This window comes from Clarias gariepinus, chromosome 24, assembly GCF_024256425.1.
Source record: "Clarias gariepinus isolate MV-2021 ecotype Netherlands chromosome 24, CGAR_prim_01v2, whole genome shotgun sequence".
NCBI classification, from domain to species: domain Eukaryota; kingdom Metazoa; phylum Chordata; class Actinopteri; order Siluriformes; family Clariidae; genus Clarias; species Clarias gariepinus.
Genome location: NC_071123.1, coordinates 21945958 through 21963285, shown reverse-complemented (window position 1 = coordinate 21963285; position 17328 = coordinate 21945958). Strand labels below are relative to the sequence as shown.

Below are 17328 nucleotides of genomic sequence, written 5' to 3'. Positions count from 1 at the left end.
AAAGGGTTTGAAAAGACTCTTAGCTTTCAAAGGCTGTAATTTTAATCGAATCTTTGACTACTCATTGAAATGATTAATTGGTTTTAAAGGCCTGGACTCTGTGAATCGAATCATCGTACAATTAAATTAAGAGAGTTGAAAAGGACGTGCGTTTCATAGCCTTGAATCTGTATTTTTAAATCTTCTTAGAATTGTCTCCAAAGCTTTGGAGGTTTCATGGCATTGATTCAGTAAATCAAATCATTTTGTATTGACTTTGGAAATGGGTTCTAGCTTTTAAAGACATCTAGAAATGAATCATCAATTTCAAAGGCTGCAATCTGTGGACAAACCATTTTAAAATCGACTCCCAAGCTTTGGAAATGACTCATTGAGTTCACAGCCTGAAATTGGCGAATCAAATCTCCTTATGATACTGACTCCAATATTTTGAAAAAACTTTTTTTTTTATTAATTCCAAAACTTTGGAAATGAGTCTTACGTAAAAAAATAATTGGTGAATTCAATATTTTCAGGATTGACTCTGAAGCTTTCAGAGCCTAGAACTGTCTCAGGTTGAGCAGGGGATGAGTATTTTTAAACAAACCTGGACTTGAAGTGTGTGTGTGTGTGCGTGTGTGTGTGTGAAGTGTGTAAGTCTCACTATCTCATCCTCCAGGTCTCTGTTGAACTGATGAGCCTCTTTAGACGCCAGCAGGTGTTTCCGTCTCTGCTCTAGAGGATCCTGGAGCTGACCGAAGGTGTCGATCACTCTCCTCTGCTGGCCGTCCACCTCGGGGACACCGGCGTCCTCCTGAGACAGGGCCAGAGCCTGAGACTGCAGGGACTGCACCTCCTTCTCACGCACCTCCATCTGGTGCTCCAGCATCTGACACACACACACACACACACACACACACAGAAACACACATGTACCATCAAGTCTTTACTGTTTATACCTGTTCTGTGATTATATAATAAACAGTATAAGAGGATACAAATTAAACTGTTTTTTTTTTTTTTATAGTTAAGTTTCATTTAATTAAAAACCTGCCTGATATTACAAACAGCTTTTATTAAATCCGTCCTGCACACTTTCTCATCGCTAGATTTTTGGTGTGACCTTTTTTGGTGTGACCTTTTTTGGTGGGCCGACGATCTAAACGTCTGGGGAAAAAAGTCTGGCATCAGTGCATCGACTCTTTCTGGGATCGACTCCAAAGTTTTTTAATGAATCGACTCTTTTTGTTTAGACGGACTCTAAAAGCTTTCTAATTGACTAATATCATTGAATCGACTGGAATTGACTCCAAAGTTATTTACCTGAACAGACTCAGTGAATTGACCCTTTAGAGTCAGTCCTTAAAAGAGTTAATTACAGGTCATTCTAAAGCTTTCTAAATCATAGAATCAACTCTTTTTTTGGGGGGGGGATTGCCAACTGACTCATATTTAGGGGAATTGACTTTATCCCAACTAGAGACCGTCTCTAAGCTCCATCGGCTTCCAGTCAGGTCACGATCAGGTCGGTCAGCTCTTTTCCCCCACACCTCCATACCTGGTGTTTCTTGAGCAGGATGTTGACGCTGGTCAGGTCCTTGCCGAAGTCGTCGCTCTGCAGCTGTGAGGAGAGGTTCTGCAGCCAGGTGTCGAGGGCCGAGCAGCTCTGGGTGAAGAGCTCGGCGCGGTTGGCATCGAACAGACACTGGGCTTTGGTCTGCGTGGTCGTCTCCAACAAATCCCACTGCTTCTGCAGCTCACTCAGTGTCTCGGATACCGTCTCCTCCAGCTCGGGCTTCTCCTTCACCAGAGCCTGACCCTCCTGAGAGAAATTCAGAGAGACAGAGAGAGATTTAGCTCAAACACTTGGTCATTTAGTTTTAGGTTAATGTGCATTAGTATGTATATATAAACACACACACACACACACACCTTATCGATTTTGTCCAGCCAGTCTTTGTTGGACGCCAGCTCAGCCATGAAGGCTTGGTGTTTCTGCCACTTGCTGTGCAGGTTCCTGGCCTCGTCGTACGTCATGTCCTGAGCCGTCAGCATCTTCTCACTAATCCACAGACTCAGCTATGGAGAAAGACAGAGAGAAATCAGTGACTGTTCATTTATTACTAATTAACCAAAACGGGTCCAAATGGAATCTTGGGTGATGGACCAACATCCAGCATGGAGAAAAAAACAACAACCACAGTGGCAGTTTTATGGTGTGTGTGTGAGACTGTGTGTGTGTGTGTGTGTACCTCCTGTCCATCCTGGAGGAAGCGCTGCAGCTCTCTGTTATCCTTCAGTTTCCCCAGCAGCTCGTTAGCGGCCTGTTTGTTCTTCTGGTGCCTGAAAAACACAATTAAATAAAAATAATAAATCATTCGACATTAGACTTTCTTGTGAATATTATTTCAATGGTTTATAGAAAGATGCTTTCATAAGTGAATAACTAGTAGGCGTTTCTTTACTACTAAACAAAGCGGAGCTTTAGAGACGTTCACATATTGGTCTGATAAATATCCACCAGAGGGCGCCAGCGCTACACATGTCCCTTCTCATCTCTTCCCCTTCCTCCTCACCTCTCCTCGATGGAGTCGGCTTTCTCCTGGATCTTCTCGGCGTTGCCTTCAGATACGAGCCGCCGCCCGGACTCGACCACCCCATTTATCTTCTCCTCGCTGGCCTCCATGGTGGTCATGAAGTCCTCGTGCTTCTTGATGGCCTCCAGCGCCCCCTCCAGGCTCGACGGCATCTCGGTGTGCGACAGGACGTACTCCTGAAGAGAGGGGATAAGTTGTAGAATTATATCTGATCACGCTTTTATCAATTCCCTCTACGCTCATCACCTTTCTGGCTTGCTCTCGCTCTTTGGCTCTAACCTGGTTGTTGAGGAAGCTCTCTGCCTGCTTGGCATCTCTGAGGAAGGTCTGGAAGTCGAAGGCCTGGGCCAGCAGGCACTGTCTGCTCTCCCACATCCTGCGCAGGTCCTGCCAGTCCGTGTCCAGAGCCTGTAGCCGTTGCGCCAGGAACATGTGCTGAGCGTCCGTCTGGCCTTGGGTCACCTACGCGCAAACACACACAAGGAAACACAGCGTCAATATGTGAATCTGACGTCCATCTGTCTCGTCTGCCTTAGTTTTGGCCTTTTTAGTCCGTCTGTCTACTTTATATCGCGCGACACACAATTAGCCTTTCTCACCTCTGCGCCGGTGGCCTTGATCCTCTCGTAGTCGTCACGGTAGTTGTCCACCTCGTTCTTGATGGCATCGTGCTGAGACTGGAACTTTTCCGCTTCGGCGAGCGAGGTGGGCGTGTCCTCGGAGGCCACGGCCGTCTGCGTGCGTGCCAGCCAGGCCTGGAAGTCGTCGAGGTGCCGCAGGAAGCCCTGCAGCTTGGACGCCTCGCCCAGGCTCTCCTCGCGCTTCTTCATGGTGCCGCACAGCTCCTCCCACCCCTCCTCCATGTCAGCCAGCCGCGCCCGGATCTCCTCCGCCTGCTCGGGGTGCTCGGACGCCAGTTTCTCTGCCTCGGCGCGCTGCCCGCCAAGCTTACCCTGTGTTTACAGCGTGTTTATGTGAACACTGGCGCATCAGATTACAAGTTTAAAGGCAACAACTAATAATTTTGCATTATCGATACTACGACAACTTTCAGATACATCTTTAGAATCATATTTAATTTCAATGTTGATATAGTGCGGTTTTGTGTGTGTGTGTGTATGTGTGCATTTACTGTATGTGTCAGCAGGTTTATTACCTGCAGGTCTCTCATCAAAGCTTCCGAGCCTCCGCAAGTGTATACACGTGTGTGTGTGTGTGTGTGTGTGTGTGTGTATAGCCTCCAGGGCTCTTGGCTCACTCAGGGCCTCTACGTGTGTGATCATGTACGTCATTGTACTGCAGATCCTCTAACCCACTATGTATTAGCATAAGCTTCCTTCCGTATGCAAACGAGTGTGTGTGTATACGGTATGTTATGGAAATATACACACAAATTCTGATTGGTCACATTCGAGGCTACGCACCTGTATGGCCTCCAGGTCTCGCTCCATCCCCGTGAGCTTGCGCTGCAAGGCCATGACCCCGGCGAGGTCGTTGCCGAGCCCCTGAGTGGACTCGATCACTTTGTTCTTCTCCTTCATCCAGCTCTGGAGCTCGTTACACTCCAGGTGGTAGTTCTGGATGTTCAGAGCGGATTCCAGCGCCTGCTTCCGGTCACCAGCCAGCTGCTGGAACTCACGCCACCTACAGGCCGAGCGAAAGGTCAGCATCCTGTTTGGTCGTGCTTGTTCAGTTATTGAGTGTTCGTGTACATGTACCTGTCATTGAGTTGGTCCTGAGTCTGATGAATCTGCTCTTTGTCGCAGTTGTCGGATTTGAGCAGCTGTTCCGCGACCTGATTCACGTCGGCGACGCGAGAGCCGATATTATTCATCTCTGGTTCCAGAGTCTCGAATCTGCAAGACATCAACAAACAATTCCACTGAAATATTTCACGTTGCGACACGTAGGCATCATGCTTGTCGGAAAGTTTGATCTGCTAATCACTCTTTTTTTCTGTTCCCAGCCCTTAAACAGCCTCTCCTTCCCATTAGCTCACTCACCTCTGCTGGACCACCTCAAGATCCTCGAGTTTAGACGGGATGTCCATGTTAAGGAGCCACTGTTCCTTCTCTCCGATCCACAGCTTGCACGCGTCAGCCTCGCTGTACATACGGTACAGTGCCAGGGCACCCTCCAGGGCGTCGCGCCGCGCCGAGGACAGCGCCATCAGCTCCTCGTAGCGCTGCTCTATAGCAGGGAGACGACCCTCCACCTGACAGAGAGACAGGGTTTACCAGAGGGCTATGAGGAAAAGCCCAGAGTGTGCAGGTGCCCGAGGTGAGTAAGCACTCATGTACTGTACCTGTGGAGACTGCGCGTATTCTGAAGGCAGGCTTTGGGCCTGCTCGTGCAGCGAGTCGATGAGAGATCGATGGCTCTGGATCTCCTTCTCCACCTCCTTCTGTTTCCGTGCCAGGGTCTGTGTAGAGTACTCGTCATGGCCGACCTCCTGACTGGACACCTGCCACGACACGCACAGGTGATTAGCATGCCGTTATAGTAACATCACATTGCTAATCCTAAAATTTGATCTACATCAGTATAATGAATATCGCAATTACAGTAAACTTACAGTTCTTACTACAAGTTCTGTCAATTTTACTTTGTGAAACTGAGGTAACAGTTTCACCCCTTTAATACTTTCATAAACATAGCAGTTACATTCATGTAATCATCAAACAGATCACAGTAATCCTGTTACAGACATTAGAGTTATAGTTCTGTCACTGTAACACAGTGCAGTTACAGTTACCTACGTGACAAAAACATAGCGATTACAGATACAAACGTTGCAGTTAGTTACTTAGTGTTACATTGTTATAAACGTCACAGTTACCTCAGTGTTACATTGTTACAAACGTCACAGTTACCGGTTCCTTGGAGTGTCATTGTTTCAAATAGCGCAGTTATAGTTACCTCAGTGTTACGCTGCTAAAAACATTCCTTTCCTCACAGTGTTAAGCTGTTACACACAGCACAGTTACCTCAGTGTTAAGCTGTTACACACAGCACAGTTACCTCAGTGTTAAGCTGTTACACACAGCACAGTTACCTCAGTGTTAAGCTGTTACACACAGCACAGTTACCTCAGTGTTAAGCTGTTACACACAGCACAGTTACCTCAGTGTTAAGCTGTTACACACAGCACAGTTACCTCAGTGTTAAGCTGTTACACACAGCACAGTTACCTCAGTGTTAAGCTGTTACACACAGCACAGTTACCTCAGTGCTAAGCTGTTACACACAGCACAGTTACCTCAGTGCTAAGCTGTTACACACAGCACAGTTACCTCAGTGCTAAGCTGTTACACACAGCACAGTTACCTCAGTGTTACGGTGTTACAAAGTCGCAGTTAGTTACCTTGATGTTATATTGTTACATCGCAGTTACAGTTACTCTGGTGTTACGCAGTTATAAACGTTACAGTTACCTCAGTGTTACGCAGTTATAAACGTTACAGTTACCTCAGTGTTACGCAGTTATAAACGTTACAGTTACCTCAGTGTTACGCAGTTATAAACGTTACAGTTACCTCAGTGTTACGCAGTTATAAACGTTACAGTTACCTCAGTGTTACGCAGTTATAAACGTTACAGTTACCTCAGTGTTACGCAGTTATAAACGTTAGTTACCTCAGTGTTACGCAGTTATAAATGTTAGTTACCTCAGTGTTACGCAGTTATAAACGTTACAGTTACCTCAGTGTTACGCAGTTATAAACGTTAGTTACCTCGGTGTTACGCAGTTATAAACGTTACAGTTACCTCAGTGTTACGCAGTTATAAACGTTACAGTTACCTCAGTGTTACGCAGTTATAAACGTTACAGTTACCTCATTGTTACATTAGAAACACCATATTCACAGTTCTGTCGCTGTAGCACTGCTCACAATCACTGTTACATCACTTCACATTTAGTTACGTCACTGCAACACTGTTAGGAACATTTTTAGTTTACATACCTACAGTAACTACAGTTAAATCACACAGTGGCTGTTATCTTACTGGGAAACTCCAAGATGTCTCAAAGGGAGTGTGTTACCTGTCTGAGAGCCTCCTGGAGCCAGGCTTCCATATCATTAGCATCAGTCTGGAACTGGTGGAAAGCTACAGACTCCTTCAGGCGCTGCTCTCGCAAACGAGATGCCTAGTTGGACCAGAGAGAAGTAAGAGAGGGAGGGGATAGAAAGATCATTATGACTGACTCTGACTGAATTGATTAATTTATGAATTCATTCATCCATCGAACCACTCATCCTTCAATCATCATCATCATCATCATCATCATCATGCATCTCTCTCCATCCATCCCTATACACGTCCTCCTCCACTCTCCTTTCTTCCTCACCTCCTCCAGTCGCTCCCACTGAGCTTTAATCTCTTTGATCCTCTCTGTGATCTTCGGCGCTTCGCAGTGCCCCTCCTTCACCAGCTGCTCCCCGGTGGCGATGCTGTTCCCGAGCGGGCCGTAGCGAGCCGCCATCTCGTCACGGAATGCCTCGTGCTTGGAGAGCAGGCGCAGGGCAGAGGACAGGTCTTTGCCGCACTCCTCCGTCGCCATGATCTGCTCCTGTTCACGCATCCATGCCGCCTCCTCACCGAGCTCCCACAGCAGCTGCCAGAGACGCCGTGAGTCCTCCAGCTGTGCCCGACGCTCGGCCGCTAGCCGGCCCAATTCTTCGTACGTGTGGCCCAGGAGCGCCACCTTCTCCTCCACCAGCGCTGGCTCACACGGCTTATAGGCTGAGAAGAGAAGTTAAGTTGTAAATCCATGAGTAATGAAGGGTTATCGGGAACTAGACACTTAAGTGTGTTTGTGTGTATACAATGCAACAATCTGTGTGTGTCAGTGTGTGTATCTGTGCGCTCACTCATTTCGTCAGAGGTGAAGCGATTTGCTGCGGCCTGCACCGCCTTGATCCTCTCCGACTGCGCCGAGATGTCTGCCTCCACCAGTGTGTGTTTCTGGAGCAAGTCCTCCACGTCGTGAAGGTGTTTACCACTGTCCTGTGACTGCAGACGACCCTACACACAAACACACGAGCATGTGAGCCATTAAAATTTTTAATTAAACTACCATGCAGGACTGAGGGAGGTACCATCTTGCACACCTTCATGTCCTCCATCCAGTCCATAATGTGGCTCATCTCCTGAAGGAGCCTCTGCAGGTCGCGATGTGCCGTGAGTCTTTCCCGTCTGGCTGTGAGCAGTTCCTTCAGGTACTCCCAGAGACGCAGGACATTGTCCCGGCGTGCCAGGATACGCCGCACGTCATGGTATGCCTCCGCTTCGAGCTCGCGGGCTACGGCTTCGACGGCGGCCACACGCTCTCCGTACGCGCCAATGTCCGTCTCGATGGCCTCGTGCTTGCGCGTCGCCGCTTCCACGGCGCCAAGATCGAACCCGAAGTTGTCCTGATTTAAAAGGAAGAGAGTGAGTAAAATATGTTTATATGTTACAGAATGTAAAATGTGTTTAGTTTTTTCTACGCAGACGTTTTCTGACACCCGAGTTATCATCGGCTTCCTCTCTGACCTGCGAGACGAGGCGCTGGTTCTCGCTGAGCCACGTCTCCCTCATGGCGGCTTTGCGGTCGAATCGTGCTGCCAACATCTCCAGCTTCTCCTGGCGAATCAGTTCGTTCCTCAGAGCCAGCTCGCGCTCGTGCTCCGCCTTCTCCAGCCGTTCCCACGCCTGCTCAGTCAATAACAGAGCAACTAGGCTTAGAAACGCGATTCGCTGAACTAGGCACGGTAATGCAAGAATGTCACAACTAGTACCTTGTTTATGTCGGAAATGAGTTTTCCCTCACGAGGCATGTAGACCTTCTGGTTGTTGGCTCTCATTTTGCTTTGAATGGTGAACAGGAGAACCTCCAAATTCCCCTTCTCTGTGAATCTGTCACGACACACAAAACGTTTACAGAAATTCATCCAAGACTACAGGATGTGTATGCGTAGTTTGAGAGTTTGTGTGTGTACACACTTGGGTGGTTTCTCCACAGTGCGGTAGGTGTTGAAGGCCTGCAGCTGGTTCTGCACGCCGCTCAGGGAGTTGGCGAGCTGCCTGTCGTTGAGCGTAACGATGGTCTGCTCGATCCACTGCAGCAGCTCCGACGCCAACGTCTCGTACTTCTCGATCAGTTGGTCCGCCTCGATCGCGTAATCCAACACCTACGCACATAATTATTCATTTTTCCTTAAAAAGGCAACCTATAATCATGACCGACTCGACACGGTCGCCGTAATTCACGACCTCTTACCTTGCCGATTCGCTTGCCCTCCACGGCAAGCGCCTTCATCTTGCTGAAGTAGTGGTAGTAGGTGGCCACGTACGTGATGATCGACTTCTCGTCCGGCTGATCCACGTTCACGTCTACAAGAGTGGGAAAACAAAAAGGAAGCCAAGGTCGTAAGTCGACAGAATAACTTTCACACTCTTATAAAATGGTTTCTGTTTGTCAAAATGTGTGTGTGTACCCTCAGGATCCAGCAGTTTGGTCAGGCCCATCTCTTTCTCTGCGATGTTGAAGGCGTTCTGCAGGTTGTAGTGGGCGTTTGAGCGCTTCAGCGTGTCGAACTCGATCAGGTCCGGTCTGACGGACAGAGAGAAAAGGCGAGAGTGAGACAAGAGACGTGAAAAGTTTCTTCTGAGACAATCGGAGTCGGCCTACACTAAACTCTAAAATCACCTAGATCAGAAGGTCGGCAGTTCAAGCCCAAGCTCCCACAGGATGCCACTGTTGGGCGCTTAAGCAAGATCCATAACCCCATCTCCTCCAGGGGGAACCGTATCATGGACTGACCCAAGCTTCTCTGGGATTTGCGTGACAATGGGCTTTAATTAAAATTCAGACTCCTGAAAGTGGTGCGTTTGGCCACCAGTAGGGGGCGACTGACATGCAGAAACTCCATACTGCAGCGCCCGGAGCGACAGATCGTTTGTCCTCCTTATATATAGGCCAAATAATTTAAGCTTTTCCACCGCAGTGTGTGTGTCTGTGTGTGTGAGAACAAAACTGCACAAGCAGACTATAAGTAGCAGTAAAGCTGTTCTGAATGGACGGCTGGATGGAGAGCAGAATAGATGGACAGGCACTTATATGAGAAGGAGCACCAGAAGACGGATGGATGGACTCTAAGACGATGTCTCAGGTGGACCATTAACCTTTGTCATTAGTCGGGTGTCCACGAGCAGCGAAATGAAAATGGTGACATCGGGAAGTCGGATAGATGTATTTCTCTTTTTCTATCTCTGTCTCTCAAACACATCATCTTACGTCTTCATTATATCCTATTCAAGACGAGGAGACGAGGAGCAAAACACAAACTAGGCCGTAACTATAAGAACGATGAGATGTCTAAACTGTGGACAAACTTTTTCGTTAGTTGTGGCTTCACTACTGTTTGCTGACATTATAGAAAATCAATCCGATTTGAGAACATGACCGTGTTTGGTAATGGCCTCTAATGATCTCGGAGCAAGGGATTGTGGGAGCTGACCTGTGTCTAATGTGTGTGTGTTTGTCTCTGACTCATCATTTTGTCCAGTTGATGAGCTTCATGTTTGCTTTGGATGCATGAGGACAATGACCTTGGATGCTTGTGTCACAGTGTACATTCGTGTGTGTGTGTGTGTATGTGTGTGTGCGCGCAGCAGGCTACCTGTGTTTATGCACAATGGCATTGAACGCCAGGCCGTCTCTCCAGCTGGTGGTGAAGTTGTGGACGTTGACATTCGGGTACCTGCAGGACAAAGACAGCGTTAGAGCGTTTTAATCACCGTGGTCCAGTAGTCTAATTATTAACGCCACCGTACACGCACACACACAGCGCACACGTCACGCAGCTACGATTCCATCCACACGACAATCTAAATATGTTTTTCCTTTCGTTTTTTTTCCATCCGGCGAAACCTAAACGATTATATTTCTCGCAATCGTGCATCCGGTCCGGAATTTCTTTGCAACTGCCATTCCTTACTATTAGGTCATGAGGGAATTTAAAAGATAAATAAATATTGTTTGTTTGTATAAGGGTTTATTGCCATATCAGCTTCACAGGCTATTTCATGGCAGATACATATTAAACATTTCAACTAATTTATTTGAATTAATATAATATTAAGTTATAGATGTAATGTAAGGGATTTTAAGGGTAGTGAAAAAAGGATAAAAATAACAACAATAATAATAATAATAATAATAATAAAATAAATATCACATTATAACATGGCCTTGGTTTTTTAGGTGCACTATTGCTAAAAATTGTAAACGTTTTTATTTTTTTAAAGCTTTGTCTTAAATAAATATATACCAATAAATTGCCCCCACAAAATTAAATAAATTAATAATAAAATGTAAAAAAAGATTGTAGATTTAAATGTTTCTTGTCTTATATACAACTTAAACAATCCACTTCTTAAATCCACGTCGAAGAAACATTAAGCTAGCTATTTATTCCAGACGGATAAAAACAAATACGCTTTAAAAAAAATACAAGTTTTGTCTAAAAACAACACCGCGATCGGATTTTAGCCACCACGATTTCTTGGGAATTATTCTCCTAGACAGGCCACGCCCACAAGCGACAACACTAGCTACTAGGAGGATCAGTATAAGTAAGTATCAGTCATCTATTTTTGTTTATTCATTTTTGTATTATCATTTTCTCTCGTGTCCTGTGTTTCAGCAGGAAGCTGTAATATCCCAGCTGCTACTGTGCAAGCAAAAGGACCAACTTTAACTTAATTGTGTTGGTGCATTTCTGGATATTGTATTTCGGTCACTTTTATTAGGTTTGCTGTTCGTCGTATTCTTATGCGGTCTTTTTTTTTTAAGTTACGGTTTTATTTAAAAAACGTAGCTGCTGTAGTAATAAAAGCCTCGACCTGAGGATGTAATTTATTACTGAAACTCGTGGGGAAAAATAAATAAATAAATAAATCTCCACCACGGGGCATCACACAAGCTGCGATGCAGGTCTAAGCCTAAGCAGCGTTTGAACTTTGACCTTCCCAACGACACGGGCGAACGTAAAAAAAATTTTTTTTTATTCATCCATCACTCCATTATTTGTTCCTCTCTCCTTCACTGTTATATTATTCCTCTCTGGATTATGTTTATTCCACTTTCTTCTCATTCCACTTTCTCTCACCCAGCTGTTTTCATCTGGCACCACAGCAGTAAGGCGTCTTTGGCGGATTTCTTTTCCTTGTTGTCCTCCGTCTCCACGCTGATGTCTTGAATCTGCAGAAGCACACACAAAAACAAGCTTATCCTCAACTCCACACGACATTTACAACAACAACAACAAAAAAAACTCGACACTACTCCGGATCTTATCCAGCTCGTTCAATAACATTTAACAAGTTCTGTTCTTTGAAAGTTCTTCACACCAAAAGTGTTACACCAAAGTGTCATCTTGAGATATCGAAAGTGCACGAACAGACCAGGCTCTTACGCGTACACATAATAAGTGCAGATGTTGCTAAAAGAAAGTCCAATTAGATAGCGAGGGAAAAAAAAGAAAAGGAAAAAAAAAAAAGGGTGACAGCAAAGTTACAGTGCTCTCCATTTAGATATGTCGACAGCTGGGTCATGAACATTGAGGCTGTGATATTTCAGAACTGCAGGATCTGGAGCGAACGCCAAGAGACTAACCAGCAAGGGATCGTGTACTAAATTGGAAACATGACCGCAATACACACACACACATACACGCGTAATGTAGAACAAACACTAATCGGAACCATCAGGTGCGCGGCACAATCGGAACCATCGTTAGCATCATCGTGATGACCTCATCGAATCAAAGAGGTCAAAAGTTGAGCTCGCGGGAATAGATTATAATCACGGGAGTTACAACAGAGCTCCGACTTATACGTGACCCCGAGAGCGCACAGCTTGGACGTGTTGTAAACTAAACCGGGTTTTTACAAATCGAGCGCAAACCAGGACGGCGATCTCGTTAAAACTGAAACCTTAAATGTTTGGCTTAAAAAAAAAAAAAACAAGGTACTGAAACTGCCGTCGACTTTAACCTTTAAATTCACACAAACCGAAGGCCATTTAAAATAAAGTCACCTTTAAGGTAATTTATAAAACTATATATAGTACGAAAATAGATGTTACTGATTAATGATTGAATCGATAATGTTTGTTTTGCGTATTAATGCTCTGTAGCTCTCACATCTATTCATTTAGACGCCAAACACCACAAGGTGCAGCTGCAGTTTAGAGGTTGAAATGAACATTATATTGACGTAATGGAACATTAACAGTCGATCAGTGTTTGCCTTTAAACAGAGCGAGCATGTTGCTGGATGAGGCGGTTTCCAGTAACCAGGCTACATTTTTTTTTAATCATCTTTGCCTGGAAAACTGTGGCCTCAGCAAGTGCACACAGCTTCATGTACTAAAAATAGCCTCATACAGTTTTCACCCAATTCAGTTCTGAATTGAAGGAGAAGTTTAAGTACTGATATTACTTGTCCATGTGCAAAAATTTTTTTTTAAGATATTTACAATTTTCTATTAATAAAGAATGACATCATGCTTTGTATCCATTTATAGCTATATATATTAAAAGTCACGTTGGTCTATAAAACATCTTTTTCTCACAGTCGATTTATATACATCTATAAATTTCTATATATTTTTTACTTCAATCCCACCCAAAAATTTCATAAATTCTATATTTTCTATATTGTACAGCTAGGTTTTTCTTATTTTTCTTATATTTTTCCTTATATTGTACATATATTTTATTCCTTCTTAGTTAAATTTACTTTCCATTTTTCTCTCTCGTATAAATGTTCTTTTATTTTAAGCTCACAGGCAGTTGTCTAAGTATTTCACTGCATATCGTACAATGTATGACTGTATTTCACAAATAAAATTAGAATTTGAATAGATAATTTTCCCCCTGTATTTGGGCCTTTTTTTTCAGTGTTTTCAGGGAAAATGACTAAAATTGGAGACTCCTTCCATAAACAATTAAACCAACATCTTACTTATCGTTTCTTTCTTCGTTAAATAACAACACGCTCTTTTTCTGTTTTGTACACGTTACATGTTAGAACAAGCATGTTCCTATAAAAACATATAAATTAGAGTTGTTCTGCTTTAATAGGAAACTTGTTAAGTATATTTCTGTCTTGTATAACTTCAGCTCAGGTTTGCGGTGTTGATTCGAGCTATTCTACATAGTGAGATAACGATAAGTGATATAGTAAACGAATGCGAAAGTTCACCAAAAACACTCTCGGACTAAAATGGAAGTGTAAAACTAGCTGAAACTGACACACACACACAAAAAAAAAAAAATGCAGAAGTGAATTTTTGCACATGCTTAATTTCTAATAATAACCCACTGGTCTTCTGGAGGGGGGGAAACCCCCAGATACTGAAACCTGCACCTGCACATCACTCATGCACAGAGAATTCAAATAACTCAAAGCGAAACTGAAGGTTAGGAATGGAAATTTAAAATAAATAACCTAAATAAATAAATAACTAAACAAACAAACAAATACATCTGTATACAAAAACTAGAACTTGCTCTAACTCTTGCTGGAAAACAACCTAAAAACAATACAAAATATAAAAACTTACTTATCTAAACTATATAAGGACATAAAGTCCCAGGTATTCCTGGAATGAATAAAATCCGACATCTTGTGACGGGTGACTTAGAGCCATCATGGAGCGTAAAAAAAATAAATAAATAAAAAATGTGGCCAGTCGTGAAATAAGACTCCAAAGCGCCAACCCACCACACTACACCAGTGTGGCCCCGCCCACCGCCACGCCCCTACCTGGAAGCGCAGGATGATGGTCCAGATGAGGCCGAGCGTGAGACGGTGGTTGCCGTCGACGATGTCGTGAGAACCCATGTTCTCCAGGTGGACCTTCTGCTCCTTGAGGAACTGGAGCGCTTTATCCACGTTCTCCAGGCAGTGGATCCTCATGCGCCCTTTAGTGGGCTTCGGCTGAACGAGCGAGCAAAAACGGAGATCGATAAATCATACTGGATTAAAAATGAATCAGTGAATGAAATGAGTAAATGGATGAATCGATTCAAAAGAGTGAATCAGTAGATCTATAGAAGTGTAGAAGTACTGACCAGCTGCTCGGAGGAGAGCACCTCGAGCAGTCGGATGAGCATGCGTCCATCCCGCAGGTCCGTGTACAGATCGCTGATCCTGCACGTCACACGGCCCAGGTGAGAGTTCACCCACTTGGTGAAGGTCTTCTTCTGTACGGCCTCTCGCTCATCTACACGGCAAAACACAAACACAAGCCAGCCATGAATTACCAAACACATTTACGGTATAGCTGGTTTACACTTAGCCACGCCCACAGAGCTGGAATGACAAGAGCGCCAAAAGTTTCTCACAGACTCACTAAATCTTTCTTCCTCTTGTAGAGCGTCATTACTTTGGTCCTGCTTGAGTGGCTAGTCTAATTCCTCTTCATTTATATAAATGTGCAACATAAAGCAGCGCATCATAGCGTAAAAGCATCTCTCAAAGAATGTTATACATGTCTACACACACACACACACACACACACACTATTATCTCGGGCCACATGTTGCATCATCACTACTCGCAGTGTGACAATAAGTGTTGCACATCACCGTTGAAGTGCAACACTTTATCTTGAGGACACTGAAGTGCGCTCACTAGTCGACTCCTACACTTGAGAACGCTTCGGAAAAAGGACGGAGCGCGCGGACATGCGCTCGAAAGATGCGCGTTACTCGTGGCTGCTAGCAGGGTGGCGACGTCCTGAGAGCGGTGCGTGCTGGTTCGGACATATGGGCGCTCTCAAGGAGGCGCGAACGGGACGTGAGCCGGACGACCGTTACAGTTTAACATGTTTCTTATAAAAACACACACACACACACATACATACACATGCAGATGTTTGCTGACATGTACACAGGTACACAGGCATACCTACAAATATACTCACGGCCAATGTTTAAATTAGTGTGTGTGTGTGTGTGTGTGTGTGTGTTTAAAAGAGAGAGAAAGTGGTTGTGACATTAGTAAATGATTATAACATGTGGCTGAAATAATGTCAAGTGATGCAAAACACCACAAAGAACGACTTCATGAGGAAGGAAAAGGTGTGTGTGTGTGTGTGTGTGTGTGTGTGTACGATGACCGTAATCCACATAAGGCTGATAAAGAAGCCACTTTGTGTGCTTAAAAGAGGGAAACACCCCTCGCAGACTTACACACACTTCAGGTTTTACTGTCGTTATGAGGACGTCCTAATGATTATTGATTAATGGAGTGAGCTGAGGGACTCGTTAACAAAAAATCCAACCCTGATCATAACACAGTATCCTCAAGGATCTTCGAGTATTTGTTCAAATCCTACTTATTTTATTCTTTTATTTTTATTTTTATGAGGAACGGCTGATTGTAAGGACACGCGACAAATTCCGATCATTGTCACGACGCATGTTGATATAAAATAAAATCAATAAAATGTCCAAAGTCCAAATGTATAAGCTACCATGCTTTACTTTTCATCGCAAGCTGATCCTAAAAGCTAACATCTCAAATGACCGACATAGGTAAAGGGGCGTGGCCAAAAAGATGGGGAATCTGTCTGATAAAAACTGAAGGTCCTACTGATACAAATTAAATTGCAAAGTAACTTGACATAACTTCCGAACCCCTGAAAAACCTCGGTGTATAACCTGGTTGGAACGCATCATGTACATTAACGCATGAAAGGTTTTCACGTTCTACCCTTTTGTTGGTGGTAATTTAGGATTTAATATCCGTGAAAGGTCCTCGAAATCCACAACACAACTAATGATGTCACCACTCCCGAGGACATCGGACGATGCCCTCAACTTTCCCACAAAATATTCTGTTCTTCTACTCATCTTTCCTCCTCTAGCCATTTCTTCTACCACCCTCTCGTCTCACTTTCTATTCATTGTCACGCCGCACTCGTGTTTCCGTCTCGGACATGCCGGGAAACGCGATTTCACTAGACGAGAACGCTGGGAGAGAAAGAAAGAAAAAAAAAACTGAGCAGATCGAGCATGATGGTGTGATTCACTGAGGATAATCCCTGATTCAATGAGACGCTCAGGAGTGCTGTAGAGCGCAGCGGTGGATGGGAAAGAGCCTGACCTTCCACACACTTAACGTCATTTAGATCTAACGCGATGAATAGGACTTAATCTTGGTTGAAACACGGCGGCCTTGTTCCTGACAAGTGTCACAATTAGGTTTCTTGTCTAAGCACGTTCTGATGCCAGTTAACGTCATGAAGATAGCACTACTACCACTAAAAGCTCCGCGACTGTTTCGCGCCTCTTATGTCATGGTGCTGAGGTGACACTTAACTCGCACGGCGGGAATTGGTGTGAAACTGCCGATCAACAGAACAAAACTCAGGTCTTCTGAAATTTGAACCATCGAAATCAGGCGGGTGAGATGAGACCAAGCCCTCATTATAACGTTTATTATTATTTACCTATAATAACATGCAACTCTCTCGTTTTAGGTGTTGCGATAAAAACAATAATGTACTAAATTGCTCAGATTAACATAAACATGTTGTGTAGCTGTACAACTCTCAGAGCTTGTGAGGGTCTCAGAACCGAGGGTCAAGTTGGAAATAACAAAACAAATATTGAACTCGATGAAAGACATCCAAAACACTTTCGGAATGGTAAAAGTGTGAAGCAGCCCGAGATAAGAGACGCCATTCTTG

At 44.4% G+C, this 17328-nt stretch overlaps 1 protein-coding gene across 6 annotated transcripts in view; it reads right to left on the bottom strand.

Moving 5' to 3' along the window:
- LOC128512018 (spectrin beta chain, non-erythrocytic 1) overlaps positions 1-17328 on the bottom strand; it is a 61873-nt gene that overhangs the window by 10352 nt on the left and 34193 nt on the right. For all 6 annotated transcript variants that reach the window (XM_053485111.1, XM_053485116.1, XM_053485112.1 and 3 more), the window contains 24 exons: positions 14705-14856; positions 14397-14570; positions 11735-11826; positions 10244-10324; positions 9059-9174; positions 8842-8954; positions 8565-8752; positions 8360-8477; positions 8115-8273; positions 7691-7993; positions 7451-7604; positions 6928-7322; positions 6622-6726; positions 4882-5040; positions 4580-4791; positions 4295-4432; positions 4001-4220; positions 3176-3529; positions 2856-3038; positions 2556-2752; positions 2232-2322; positions 1912-2058; positions 1538-1801; positions 644-868 (listed from right to left, as the gene is read on the bottom strand). In XM_053485111.1, coding sequence (XP_053341086.1) covers positions 644-868; positions 1538-1801; positions 1912-2058; positions 2232-2322; positions 2556-2752; positions 2856-3038; positions 3176-3529; positions 4001-4220; positions 4295-4432; positions 4580-4791; positions 4882-5040; positions 6622-6726; positions 6928-7322; positions 7451-7604; positions 7691-7993; positions 8115-8273; positions 8360-8477; positions 8565-8752; positions 8842-8954; positions 9059-9174; positions 10244-10324; positions 11735-11826; positions 14397-14570; positions 14705-14856 — 4340 coding nt within the window. The remainder of the gene's footprint in view (positions 1-643; positions 869-1537; positions 1802-1911; positions 2059-2231; positions 2323-2555; positions 2753-2855; positions 3039-3175; positions 3530-4000; positions 4221-4294; positions 4433-4579; positions 4792-4881; positions 5041-6621; positions 6727-6927; positions 7323-7450; positions 7605-7690; positions 7994-8114; positions 8274-8359; positions 8478-8564; positions 8753-8841; positions 8955-9058; positions 9175-10243; positions 10325-11734; positions 11827-14396; positions 14571-14704; positions 14857-17328) is intronic.